Source organism: Eumetopias jubatus, unplaced genomic scaffold (genome assembly GCF_037043125.1).
Source record: "Eumetopias jubatus isolate StellerSeaLion01/CBP00866 unplaced genomic scaffold, mEumJub1_p1.0 scaffold_6, whole genome shotgun sequence".
Taxonomy (NCBI): domain Eukaryota; kingdom Metazoa; phylum Chordata; class Mammalia; order Carnivora; family Otariidae; genus Eumetopias; species Eumetopias jubatus.
In genome coordinates this window covers 144,361,108-144,375,894 of record NW_028274812.1, presented here as the reverse complement: position 1 = coordinate 144,375,894, position 14,787 = coordinate 144,361,108, and the positions used below count along the sequence as shown (strand labels likewise).

Sequence of the window (14,787 nt, the reverse complement as noted above, 5' to 3'; positions counted from 1 at the left end):
AAGATCAGGAACAAGATAAGGATGTCCAGTCCCACCACTTTTACTCAACACAGTACTGGAAGTGCTAGCCACAGCAATGAGGCAACAAGCATCCAAATTGGTAAGGAAGAAGTACAATTTTCACTATTTGCAGATGACATGATAGTATATATAGAAAAACCTTAAAGACCACCAAAAACCCACTAGAGCTTATACACGAATTCAATAGTCGCAGAATACAAAACCAAGGTACAGAAATCTCTTGTATTTCTATATGCCAGTAATAAAGCAGCAGCAAGAGAAATTAAGAAAACAACCCCATTCACAACTGCACCAAAAACCATAAGATACCTAGGAAAAAACTAACTAAAGAAGTAAAAAATCTGTACTCAGAAAACTACAAACACTTATGAAAGAAATTGAAGAAGACACAAAGAATTGGAAAGACATTCGATGCTCATGGGTTGGAAGAACAAATATTGTTAAAATGTCTATACTACCCAAAACAATCTACAGATATAATGCAATCCCTATCAAAATACCAACTGCATTTTTCACAGGCCTAGAACAATCTTAAAATTTGTATGGAATCACAAAGACCCCAAATAGCCAAAGCAATGTGGAAAAAGAAAAAGCCGGAGGCATCACAATTCCAGACTTCAAGCTCTATTACAAAGCTGCAGTCATCAAGACAGTATGGTACTGGCACAAAAACAGACACAATGATCAACGGAAAGGAATAGAAAACCCAGAAATGGACCCACAACTATCTGGTCAACTAATCCTGACAAAGCGGGAAAGAATGTTCAATGGAAAAAAGACAGTCTCTTCAACAAATGGTTTGGGATAACTGGGCAGCCTCATCCAAAAGAATGAAACTGGACCACTTTCTTACACCATACACAGAAATTAAAAATGGATTAAAGACCTAAATGTGAGACCTGAAACCATAAAAATCCTAGAAAAGAACACAGGTAGTAACTTTTTTGACACTGGCTGTAACATTTTTCTAGACATATCTCCTGAGGTGAGGAAACAAAAGCAAAAGTGAACTATTGGGACTATATCAAAATAAAAAGCTTCTGCACAGCAAAGAAACAGTCAACAAAACTAAAAGGCAACCTATGGAATGGAAGAAGATATCTGCAAATGACATATCTGATAAAGGGATAGTGTCCAAAACATATAAAGAACTGATCCAAAAAACAAATAATCCAATTAACAATGGGCAGAAGACATGAACAGACATTTCTCCGAAGAACACATCCAGATGGCCAACAACAGACACATGAAAAGATGCTCATTATCATTTATTATCAGGGAAATGCTAAATCAAAACTATAATGAGAAACACCTGACACCTTAAAGAATGGCTAAAATCCATAACACAAGAAACAAGTGTTGGTGAGGATGTGGAGAAAAAGGAACCCTCATGCACCGTTGATAGGAATGCAAACTGGCGCAGCCACTGTGTAAAACAGTATGGAGGTTCCTCAAAAGGGTAAAAATAGAACTATCCTAAGATCCAGCAATTGTTGTACTGGGTATCTACCCAAAGAATACAAAAATACAGATTCAAAGGGATACATGTACTCCTATGTTTACAGCAGCATTATTTACATAGCCAAGATATGGAAATGGCCCAAGTATCCACTGGTTGATGAATGGATAAAGAAGATGTGGTATATGTGTATCATGGAATATTATTCAGGCATAAAAAAGAATGAAATCTTGCCATTTGCAAAGATATGGATAGAGCTAGAGAGTATAATTCTAAGCAAAATGAATCAGAGGGACAAATACCAGACGATTTCACTCATAAATGGAATTTATGAAAGTAAAGGAGCAAAGGAAGAAAAAAAAAAAGACAAACCAAGAAGCAGAATCTTACCTATAGAGAATAAACTAATGGTTACTGGAGGGGAGGCAGGTAGGGAATGGGGGAAAAAGGTCATGGGGATTAAGGAGTGCACTTGCTATGAGGAGCACTGGTGATTAAAATAAAAACTTAGGGGCGCCTGGGTGGCTCTGCGGGTTAAGCGCCATCTACCTTCAGCTCAGGTCATGATCCTGGAGTCCGGGGATTGAGCCCCGCATCGGGCTCCCTGCTCAGTGGGGAGTCTGTTTCTTTCTCTGCCTCTCACCCTGCTCATGCTCTCTCTCTCAAATGGATAAATAAAATTAAAAAATAAAATAAAAACTTAAAAAAATTAATAAAAATGCTGTTGGTATTTTGATAGGGATTGCATTAAATCTGTAGACTGCTTTGGGTGGTATAGACATTTTAACAATATTTGTCCTCCCAATCCATAAGCACAGAATATCTTTCCATTTAAGTTAAAATTATAAACTTTAGGGGATATTCCTGGTCTATTTGGAGAACCAGAATGTTCTTGGTAGCTGAAGTTATACTATAATGACATGTAACTGTATACAACTGAACATGTCTATTATAAATCAAGATTCTTTCTCTTATCATTTCAGAAACTAGAGACCAAATTCAAGCAGTGAGAACAGAGACTACAGTCATAACTTTTCCTACATAAAATAGAGCAGAGTTATGCCTTTCATGTATAGCATCCATGAAAGTCTGAGTTCCACTCACAATGACACATTACACTATAAAGTATCCTATGTTTTACACAGCCATTTCATTACAAAATTGCTTTTAACGTAGATATTGATCAAGATGGCTAGGAAGGAACTTTTGTAAGATTCCAGTGAGAAATGCAGATGACATAAAACCCTTTACCTCCATTCTCATGATAATCCTATTGTTTCTGGTTGTGATGCTCATCACATGCTGAAACCTCAAATCTCTGGCTTGAAGACCTAATTCTTGATGTAAGTCAGTTTTCTTCTTTTCTATAAAAGAAATATTTTCAACAAAGAGAGTGTGCCAAAGCAATTAATGGAAGCCTTTAGTATCAGGGCATCCTTTCCTCCAACAGCGACATCATTTTCTACAAGCCAAAATAAGTCTTTTTAATAGCCATTTTTACCTCAAAAACATACGCTAAATTTGGTCAAACTCTAATAATTCTTTTATCTTATCCACACTTCATAAAATTTCTTTGTATTTAGATGTCCCTTGGGACCAGTATAAAATCCACAGCCACACACAATTAAGACAGTATCAATTTCTAGCTCTAGAAATGGATCATTTTTATTTTTAAATACAGATTCTACAGAATATTTCTGATGTTGTCTATCTTCAGTATTTTAAATCTGTGAACAGAGAATTCAATTTTCTTGGTTCTTGGACTAATACAATATGAGAAAATAGTTTTCTCACTAGATTCTCCCACCCGAAAACTAACCTTATTACTTAAGAGAAAGAATAACGGATGAAGAAACTCAAGAAATGGTTAAAGTGGCATCCAATCACACCTGTGACAGAGCGCTAATTAGAACAGTCATTTGAAGGAGATAGTGGGCAAAAAATACCCCAAATTTCCCACCAGGATCTGGGCAAAAGCAGGAACAGGATCATGGGGCTGGAAGCACATGGGAGATCTGGATGAAGCCTGTATCTGAGGTCAGACAGTAAAGTGATGCTTAGTAATTGTCCATAAGAGCGATCATCAGCAGAGTGCCATCTAGTGCCCTGTCCCTCCTGTCTTGCCCATTGCCACCGCAGTGTCGGTAGTATTATATAAGTCTGCCTTAAATGTGGAACAGGAGATGTATATGTGGACTAGGGCATGGAAAGGGAGACTAAAGAAAAGAAACAAAATGTGCTCCAGCTGCATAGCAGCCTCTGCTCTCAAAAAATTCCTTTAACATCCTGTTAGAAAGTGGCTCCTGACAAAAAAACAGAAACCAATTCTGGGAGAACATGCACAATCCAGGTGTTGCCAGTTCCAATTAGGACTGATGGACAAATGCCGAAGATAGATCTCTTTCAATACACCCATACACACAAAGACTATCCTACTCAAAACACTGCAATTTCTTGATTTTCATCAGATTCACTCATTCAGATTGAAAAAGTGATTTATAAGAAAATGAAAGATACTCACCAAAAGAAGTAACATTTCCCTCTTTGTCAAATTTTGTCTGAAGACAGATAATAAAAACACGGTATTATTTTCTCCCAAACTAGCTCTTTACAGTATTACACCGTATGGTATTATGACAGCTCCCAAATACGGCAGTGCACAGATAAGCCATGACTGCTTCTTTAGGTTAAATTCAGTTATGAGTTAAGGGTTAAAAGAATCCCTTTCTCCTCTGCTAGGACAAATGTGACCTTTGATTAACTTTCTGTCTTGGCTCCCCTGGAAATCTGGTAAGAGTATCAGTTGTGTTACTAAGCTTTAGCTTTACTAAACATTGCTTATGGTAAAAATGCTCAATGCCTGGTAGATTGCTTGGGGCCAGGAAGACTATGAACGAGTTATGGATACCCGGTGGGAAGCCATCCCCCTGCTTTTCCTTCGGTGGGGTGGCTCTTATAACTGGCCGTGTTCCCTGCAGGAATCCTGCAGAGGCTTTGGAGATGGTTACAAGAGATACCAACAGTAAAAGGTATGGGGCTTCTAAGCTAAGGCGGAACTTGCACCCACCTTTAAGAACATCAACTCCTCGCACCTGCTGTCACACAGGGTCCAGAGAAGCTGCTGGACGGCCGCAAGGACTTCTCTGGAAGAGGAAGCACCTGATGCTGCCCTTTTGCGTTTCCTATCCTTTATCCTTCTGAACTGAGTGAGACCACATGTGGCTTATCTTGTGAATCTAAGTATCTACTGGAGGCTATGTCGTCTCTTTGGTGAGTGTTGTAGAATCAACAAAGATTTACAGAAAAGGCCTCTTCTGATAATTTGAAGAGAGGACATGATGCAGAAAATATACTTATTTCCTATAAAGGAGAGGAAACATTTTTCTGAAATACTTGTCCACAAGTATTGAATACTTGTCAAGTTTGAATATGCGCCGGAATGTACTAATTACTATTAAATACGCATGTTCAGAAAAACTCTAAGGTATAGCTGAAGGTACAAGTGCTGGCTTATTACCATGGAAATGTATACATGCTCTGTTAATAGCAACAGAATAAAATCTCAGTGTATATTTTAGCTTGCTTTTCACAAGCAAAGATCAATATGAGTACCATAAGCCATCAGTGTTAAAGGGCAAATTTACGTCAAAAGAAACTATTTTTTGTAATATAGACTAGCTTTCCTCAAATTTATTTCACAAATAATATCTGCTGCAGAAAATTTGAAATAAAGTAAAATAAATCACATAAGACAAATTTTAGAGAAAACCACGCCAATATTTTATTGAATGTTCTCCCAGACTTTTCCTACTCAATATATTCATGTTACACTTTTCTGCAGTCTCTCCTCCATTTTCAACTTAATATAGGAGTATTTCTGCATCTCAAAATTTATCTTTACCGTTTTCCTTTAATGAGATATTTTCTGATAAAAAATCATACAAACTGATTTTTTTAAATGTTTATCTTGTAAAGTAACATCATCTATAGCGAGCTGATTAGCAAGCTCTCATTTCAAATAGTATCAACTAATTTTCTTAGGTGTTCTTGCGACACAATGATTTCACCTGCAAAGAACCTTCTTTCAATATTTAATAACTGAATTTATTCCTGGCCAAATGTTCTAGAACATTGAATAACAGTGTTAACTTTCATATGTAATTCTGGGGGTTATTTTGTTGCATAGTTTATAAAGAAAAGTTCTTATGTTAATAAGCCTAAATAATGATGATGATAAAGGCTAATATATATTGAATGCTTACATGTGTGAGGGTTTTATATACAGTTGTTAATTCAAACCTCACAACAGTTCTATAAGGTAGGTACTATAATCCCCAGTTTAGAGATGAGAAAACAAAAGCATAAAGACGTTATCATACCCTGTCAGAGTCCACCAAGTTAATACTAAGAGGCAGAGCTGAGATCTGAATTTAGGAATGCTAGTTCAGAACAAGCACATTACTTTTTTTAATTCAACTTTTTCTAAAAAAAAATTAAAGCCCTACAAAAAAGTTGCAAGAATATCTTACAACCAATTCCCATGTGACTTTCACCTAGTGTCATCTTTTGCTAACATTTTGCCCGATGGCCTAATTTTTCTCTTTCGAGATATGTGGGTGTGATACACATTATTGCTTATTATTTTCTCCTGAATCTTTTCAGAGAAAGTTGCAGAGATCATGAACCTTCAAAGCATGCACTCTTAAATATTACACTTTGCTGCCTTCAAAATGCTTCTGCATATATTACGTTGCATAGCACAGGATCAAGCACCTATGGCTAACAGCCTTCAAGGACTTTTACATGGATTCACAGGGAAATCTTGAGAAGGAAGTGCTGAACTGTGATTCGAACAACCAGTTCAGGATTAAAAGAAGACTTCCACAGTCAACAGCAAAGTTCCAAGGGTGCTGTTAAGTAAATCTAGCTGGCACTCAGGTCACTAGCTAAAAAACACAAAGACGAGAGAACTTAAAAGTATAATGATTCACTATAAAACAAAAAATAAGTATTACCTTAGCCGACCAGTCCAACCCAGTTAACTTAGTAAGTATGGGAAATACTGTGTAAGTTATCAAACATACCATACATACTCACCACAGTAAACACTGGCGCTACACTGGCTAAAGTGGCTTGAGAGACGTCAGAAGTTCTAAACCGGTGCGTTTCACCTGAAGAATAAATTAAGAGAATTCTCTGTGATCATTCAATAGGTATTAACTACAATATAACTCTGTTATGTGGTCTTCGATTTTACTATTTTTTGGAAACTTTTTCCTAGAGGGGGAAAAAAAGAAACTTTTACTTACTAATGTTAACATCTGTAGGGGATTATGTTAGATTTGGCAGGGAATGGTTTTTTAAAAGTAATGGTTTAGGTGAAGTACTAGAATAATTTATGGATTCCAACCGCCTTTATTCTAATTATTACTGGTACCTCAAAGTCAAATGAATATGTAACAGTGTTCTGAGATTAAAATGTTCATTTTTTTTGCATAATTTAAAAAGGCTCTTCACGAAAATTATACTGGTAGATATATTTTAGAAAACATAGATCCTAAATACCACCAGTTTCAGCATTCCAGTATCAGGATTATTTGATACATAAATTATGAAACCTAGATTTTACTTCCATACTAACTTTTCCATACTTTACTAGTGAATACTTATGAAATAAGCCATTGAACTGGAATGCAGGCCCCAGTGACCTGGAATGAAGAAAAATCTTTAGTTGAAAAAAAGTCTATTTAAACTGTATTAGATTGAGTCAAAATGAGTTCTGAAGTGTAACCACGTAAATTTAATGACTGACAAAGGACACCATTCAAAATACTAAACATAAAAGGAATGGGCAGAAAATGTAAAGTTACTACCAATTATTTTCTGCTTCCAAAGTAATCATGCTGACTCCACAGAACGTGCAGAAATATTCTCATTTCTGATCTTATTCCTTCCCGTTACGTAGTGTCTCATGTAATCTGTTAGCATCTGAGGTTTGTTTCCCTTTTATAAAAGGGTCAGAGGAATAAAGGTAAAAGGGCTATAAATCAGCATTTTGCTAATCAGCCACAAGTTAGATAAAACGTTTCCATTGAGATTCTGAATCTGTGTTTTGTCCTAAAACAGATGGGCTGAAACTGGGTTCCCAAGCATTATTAAAGGAGGGAATATGGGGTGTACCCCAATTCAGACTCTAGTGAGTGTGGGGGTGGTGGTGGTGAGTTACTTCAGAAGGCTTCCGAGTATAAAACTGAGAAAACAAGACCAGCGCAATTCTTTTGAGAGCCATACATTTTCATGTCGCTTGTTTCTGAGCAATATTAGCACCTACATTCTCACATTTGTGAAAATGTTAACATATCATCATGCTTTATCATTTGGTGAAAAAATAACTCCGATTCCTCCTCCTCCCCACTACCGACCCCCTGCGGCTTGTTACACCGTACTTGACAAACCAATCTTTCTCAGGAGCAACTCTTACTATGAAATCTCTAAGTTTTCAGCCTCATCTACAGGTGCGTCCCCATTCCTTACTTGAACAACTGGAAAAATGTGTCCATGTCCAAAGGGAAGACAAGAGAAATACTTAGATAAGGGTGAAACTCTCATTAAAACAAGCAAACAAAAAAAAACCCTTCCCACAAGAGCACGCCAGCGGGGACACGTGCAGCGAGGGGCGTGGGGACCCCAGAGGCTCACCGCACACAGGCTGGTCCGCACTGCGGGCCGCCGGGACTCCCGGACGCGCGCCCCGAGGGCGGACCCGGGGCCGAGGCCTGCGCGGAGCAGCCACGGCCACGCCTGGTCGGGTCGGGCGGCCGGGTCTGGGCCCTGGGGACACCGCAAGACCGGCGTCCGGGGCTGCGGGGCGGGGAGCGCAGTACCTGCCACGCGGGGCCGGCGGGGCTCGCACAGCCGCGCGGCCCGGCTCTGCCCGAGGAGTTGGGCCGCGCGGCCGCAGGCGGCAACGGAACGCGCCCCAGGGGTCAGGCCCTGGCCCAGAGTACACAGCGTGCGCCGGGGCAGCCCCACAGCGCTGGGCAGGAGCCGGCTCAAGCTCCGCAGGTATTCCATGGCGTTGGGGCGAGCGGGAGGGGGCGGCAACACCCCAGACCTGCATGCCGCTCGGTGGCTGGCCAGCCGGCACCCACGCGACCCCGCGCGGGGGCTTAAGGTGCGCCCACTGCGTACTGAGCATGCGCGGGGCGCGCCGCGCCTGCGTCTCCTTTCCGGCGCATGCTCGGAAGATGCCTTTGGGGCGCGCTCCTTGCGTCCCGTGGCCAATCGGAGTTCGCGTCTCGTACCTGGAACGTGCGCGCAGACGGGCTTGGGCTGGTGGGCGGGGCGCGCGTCAAATGCGCGGCGCGAGTTGTCGAACCCAGATCCTTGCGCCCTTCGAGAGGTCAGCCCGGAGCGTAAAGGGTAGTTATTCTAAGTAACTAGGAATGTGAAGAAATACCCGGCTTGTGTAGAATGCTCTGCAGTTTCTGGAGCACTTTTATACATATGATAAAACGCGTATATTTGGAACTGAGGAAGTTATGCCCATTCCTAACTCAATTTATATTTAAATTTATTGTAGCAGAAATAATTGTCCTATGGAATGATGTACTACTGCGTGTGAAGATTGAGGAACGTAAACCCACAAGATTTACACTCAGTATTTAATCAACTGTAAGATAGTGTCAATTTCAAGGAATCATTACTTTATGTACCACCAAGAAAGAAAAAATTATGCTTTCTAATTATATCATTTCAAGACTTATCCCAATTTGTCTTTAAAATACGAAAAAAAGTGGGTTTTAGAAGTGATTAAATACATTATATATGCATATTTTAAGGTAGTTAATAGACTTGTCTCTTCTACAGTAGTAATAGACGCGAGTTTCACAGATTCCCATTCAATCACTGTGTATAAACACAGCTGAGGAAACACAACAGCTTTTTTTTTTCTTTCTTTCTTTCTTTCTTTCTTTCTTTTTTTCTGTAGGGTATTGAGAATGAAGCTGAATTAGGAAGCCAGCACGGAAGAGAGGATGTTTAACTTTAGCATTGAGGGCAAAGGAAAACATCAAGCATTAAAATCTGGAAAGAACGTACCTGGTAGATTTTTCATTTTATTAACAGTTTCAGTGATGAAGCTTCCAAAAACACGCCTTCAGAGACCTTTCTTTGAGACAACATGATAATTCTTTTTTTTTAAAAAATTGACCCCAGCTCAATGAGACAGCTCTGTTTAAGATATCCTTGCAAAGTCTTAGAAAAGCTCTGGGACATGGCCAGACACATCACCTTGCAATTCATGTCAAGGATTTGGAATTTAATCTGGGAAGAGTGGGAGCCATGGGGGGACTTCAATGAACAGAGAGGCAATGATCTGCTGTATGTTTAAATGGGTCATTCTGGCTGCGTGGGGAAGACATTACAGAGAGATAGGTGTAGAGACAGAGAGAGAGAGATGATGGTGTGTGCCAAGGTGGGTGATGGAGACGGGGAGACAGGGCGAGCTTGCTGCTATGTATTGAAGACTGATTTGACAAGATTTGCAAGAGGGATGTAAGTAAAGAGGCATAGAAGTTGACTCCAAAATATTTTGCCTAAACAACTGGGCAATCATGGTGCCATCTACTGAGAGGGAATTTTAGAATGGAAGAAGTTTAGTTGGAGATCATGTTATGGGATGGCATTTGTTTCTGGACATGTTGAATTTGAAAGCTCTACTAAAGAGATATCAAGCAGGGATAACAAGTAAGCAGTCTGGAGTTTGGGGGAGATGTTGGTGCAAGACATATATATTGGGGGCTATATAGAGGTATTTAAAGCCATAGGGCAGGGTAAGATCTCTTAGGAAGTGAGACAGCAAAGAGTAAAGTTCTTATGATTGAACTCTAGATCTTTTAGCATTTAATGATTAAGGACAAGCGATGGATCCAACGGAAGAATATGAAAAGGGGTGGCCAGGAAAGAGGAATAAAATCAGAGGGTGGAATCCTTGAAGCGAAGTGAAGAAAGTATCAGGAACGAGGAAGTGCTCAATTATGTCAAATGCTACTGACACGTAAGATGAGAAATGAGAATCACCTATGTTGGAAGTGACACTTTGGAGTTTCCTGGTGATCATGATAGGAGCAATTTCCTTAGAGTGGTAGGGAATGGGATCTGGATTGTCATCTTCCATGGCCCAAGCCATGACAGGATCCCAGAAGATTTCTGTACCTGTATAACAATTTAGCCTTCAGGTTCTTTAATCTCTTTGCTTAGCTCTGGAGCTCCAAAGCACGTCAGTTACCTAACCCAGCCTCACACACTGGACTGTGTTCTTACCCAGAAGTATTTTGTGTCTGAAATCTTATACCAATAATACACTCTCTGACCCTAACCTCCTGGAGGCTTTATACCCACAACAATTATATTCTCCCATCAGACCCTTGCCAACTTTTCTCCCTTCTCTACCTAGCCCAGATTATGTACTTACCATCTGAAGCCACTATGACTAGTACTCAGAACACATGGCATTCATGGGGTGTAATCATAGAAGCCACTTTATTTTTGTCCCTCCAAACGTGCTGAGTGGGGCTAGTCCTTCTCTGGCCTCTTAAAAATCTTGGGTGGGTTCCATGACTTTCCTGGTCTCTCAGTCCTATGTGAGCTCCAGCACCAATTCAGTAATAGAAAATGTGCACTCCATACATTATTTTCAATTTAATAATTTGCAGTGTCAGACCCTGTATACTAATCACCGCTGCAATACTAATTCAAAGAAAAGACTTGATTCCTCTCTTCTTTTTTTTTTTAAGATTTTATTTATTTATTCGAGAGAGAGAGAGAATGAGAGATAGAGAGCACGAGAGGGAAGAGGGTCAGAGGGAGAAGCAGACTCCCTGCTGAGCAGGGAGCCCGATGTGGGACTCGATCCCGGGACTCCAGGATCATGACCTGAGCCGAAGGCAGTCGCTTAACCAACTGAGCCACCCAGGCGCCCTGATTCCTCTCTTCTTGTTGAGCCTGGAGGCAAAGAAGAATTTTTGGTGTGGATGGGGATCCAAGACAACTCCCCCAATCCCTTCCCACTCCCTTTCTTACTCTGTGGCTGCCATTTCTGACTCTGCTGGGGCCAGTGAAGCCAAGTAAGAATGAATGGAACATTTTTACCAAGAGATGGCATCGTGTTCTCTATAGGCAGGGCAGGTTTTAGAGCTGACCTCTTTGTGGGCTGGTCCAGGGTTCTCTGGAAGACCTCCCCCTCCCCCCAGGCCTATCTGGTTGCCATTTTTTTGATATGAACAGTGACCCTCCTGATCATTTACAGATTCTGCCTCTTGCCTCAAATGACCGGGTTTCTCTCTTCCCCACATGCTGCTCTTTTGGGCAGGATCCTTTAAAAAACAACCCAGACTGATTTTTCCCGTCATGTCTGCATCATTAGAGGGAACACACTTACTTCCCTGGCATAGAGCTGCTATCTATCCCCTGCTTAGGTATGAGCCTGTGACATTTTTAAGCCCTTGGAGGGATCTTAAAAAGTTCCTCTCACTAGACTTGAGGTGAGTGGCAAGCACTCCACTTACCCTTTTTCTGGAAGCTTTTCTAAATCTTCCACACAGGGAGGTCAGGGACAGCCTTTCTCAGGAAATGACACTTTAGTTGAGACTGGGATGCATAAGCATTAGCAACATGCCAGTGAGGGACTAAGAAAAATGCCCAACAAAGTAAAAAAAATGGGTGGGAAGACCAGTGTTATTTGGCCATTGGAAGAACTGACAGAGATGGCCTTGTCTGGAACATGGTGTTCGAGTGGGTCTAGGGGAGGCCAGAGTGGCAGGCCGGAACTGGGCTTTAGACAAGTTAAAGAGGGTGCCTGGGTGGCTCAGTTGGTTAAGCGACTGCCTTCGGCTCAGGTCATGATCCTGGAGTCCCGGGATCGAGTCCCGCACCGGGCTTCCTGCTCAGCGGGGAGCCTGCTTCTCCCTCTAACCCTCCCCCCTCTCATGTACTCTCTCTCTCTCATTCTCGCTCTCTCAAATAAATAAATAAATCTTTAAAAAAATAGATAAGTTAAAGATTTCATTTTTTTCAATTTCATTCAGTTTCATTTCATTCAATTTCTCAAAGATTTCATTCTTTGAGAAATGGGGAAACTATCAAAGGGTTTTAAACAAGGGGAAGGATTCCATTTTCATATGGATGGATGGATGGATAGATGGGTGGATGGATGGATGGATGGATGGATGGATGGATGGATGGGTTTAGTAGGCTCCATGGCCAGCGTGGAGCCTGATGTGGGGCTTGATCCATGACCTTGAGATCATGACCTGAGCCAAAATCAAGAGTCAGATGCTGAACCAACTGAACCACCCAGGTGCCCCTCCACTTTCATTTTTAAATGACCACCTTGGACTGTCTTTGGGGAACAATGGAAGCAGGAAGACCACTGGGTGGCTTCTGCAGGCATCTTTACAAGACTTGATGGGGCGCTGGGTGAGGGCAGGGACAGAGGTTATGGAGAGGGAAGACTGGAGAGATAGATGGAAGTAGGGTGGTAGGACTTGGTGATGGGTAAGAAGGAGAAGGCACACTAGTCTGCGAGGGCCGCCATAACAAAATTTCACAGACTGGGTGGCTTAAACCACAGACATTTGTTTTCTGACAGTGCTGGAGTCTGGAAGCCCAGGATCAAGGTGCTGCCAAGTTTGGTTTCTCCTGAGACCGCTGTCCTGGGCTTGCAGAAAATGACCTTCCCCCTGTGCCCCCGCGTGGACATTTTCTGTACGTGCTCATCCCTGGTCTTTCTCTGTGTGTCCTCATCTCCTCTTCTTGTAAGGACACCTGTTTGATTGCATCATGACCCACCCTCCTGACCTCATTTTTATTTAATTACCTCCTTAAAGGGCCTGTCTCCAAATATAGTTACATTCTGAGGTACTGGGGGTCAGGGCTTCAAAATACGACTTTGGGGACACAAGTCATTCAATAACAGAAAGTAAAGATGAAACCATGATTCTGGGAGAAGCAAGATGGTGAATGATGGTGCTACGTACTGAGTCAGGGAAAGCTGGAAGAAGAAGAGTTTAGAGGAAAGATTGGGAATTCTATTTTCGACCTGGGACCTGTTGAATTTGAGATTGAGTACATCTCCAGATGCATTGCTCTGCAGCGGGGAAGGGAGTCTAGGCTAGATAGGTAACTGTGGGAGTTTGGGGCATGTAGATCATAAGTGGGGCTGTGAGTGTGCAAGAGGTTGCCTGGGGTGGGTATGAGAGGGGGAGGAGGGTCCAGATCACTGTATCCAAGGGCCACCAATCAGCACCGGAGGATGGAGGGGGAGCTCGCCAAGAGACTGAGGGGGTGGGCCCTTGGTCTGTTCCAGCATGTACTAGCCCAAGTGGTAGGAACCCCAAATAAAATAATGGCGTCACCCTGAGAGCATACTGCTTTTGACTCTGGTGGGAGGGTAGTGAAGGTAAGGGACTAGAAGTTACCAGAGCTTGAGTTTTCGTTAAGTTCCATAAGAAAACAATCCGCATGCCTCCTTAGAAAAAACAAAGGCAGATCCTCAGGGGTGGTGTGGGAGAAGGGTTCTCTGAAATGGGTTTAGAAGTCTGGTCCACGGTCCTTCCGCTGTTCCCCCTGGGGCTTTCCTACTGCTGTCACTATCATTCTGAAGCTAAGGAAGTGTTTTGTTTTGTTTTAAGATTGTATTTATTTATTAGAGTGAGAGACATGAGTGGGGGTAGGGATAGAGGGAGAAGCAAACTTCCCGCTGAGCGGGGAGCCTGATACGGGGCTTGATCCCAGGACCCTGGGTTCATGACCTAAGCTGAAGGCACATGCTTACCTGCCTGAGCCACCCAGGCGCCCTGAAGCTGAGGAGGTTCTACTCCTTTAAAAGTTCCAGCTTCAGCCAGAATACTTACTACATTTACTGTTACATACCAAGTATGTACTAAGCACTGCAAATACTAAGCTGGAGGAAAAGGTTGGTGCAACATTGTATTACGGGTTTCCTTTCCATATTCACTCATCTGACTGTTAGGTTTCCTGAGCCAGTGGTTTGCAACTTTTATTTTAACCACAAAGAGAGATCTAGAAATTCCTACAATATTACATCAGATGAAATGAACTTGTATATAGTGTCTGCATGTGGGAGTTTTTCATTTTAGGGAGTCTAATACAGCTTCTCATACATAAATGGTCAATTATTATTAGATCACTTCTAAGATGTTGAAGATAGTTTTCAGACTCTCCTTATTGTCATAGCACCACAGGCATCCCAGACTGGGGATTCTGGTCCTAGAAGACTTGCTTTT

General features: G+C 41.7%; 1 protein-coding gene across 9 annotated transcripts in view; it reads right to left on the bottom strand.

Moving 5' to 3' along the window:
• Positions 1–8,650, bottom strand: part of MRS2 (magnesium transporter MRS2) — a 35,592-nt gene extending 26,942 nt beyond the window's left edge. For 8 of the 9 annotated variants that reach the window (XR_015768398.1, XR_015768396.1, XR_015768397.1 and 5 more), the window contains exons 1-4: positions 8,365–8,650; positions 6,578–6,651; positions 4,002–4,038; positions 2,732–2,844 (exon numbers count right to left, since the gene is read on the bottom strand). Coding sequence is in view for 4 of the 9 variants with exons in the window: in XM_028107510.2 (XP_027963311.2) it covers positions 2,732–2,844; positions 4,002–4,038; positions 6,578–6,651; positions 8,365–8,554 (414 nt within the window). In the remaining 5 variants the exon portion in view is untranslated. The remainder of the gene's footprint in view (positions 1–2,731; positions 2,845–4,001; positions 4,039–6,577; positions 6,652–8,364) is intronic. The other variant, XM_088024140.1, reaches the window with a different exon arrangement.
• Between the last annotated feature and the right edge of the window lie 6,137 nt (positions 8,651–14,787).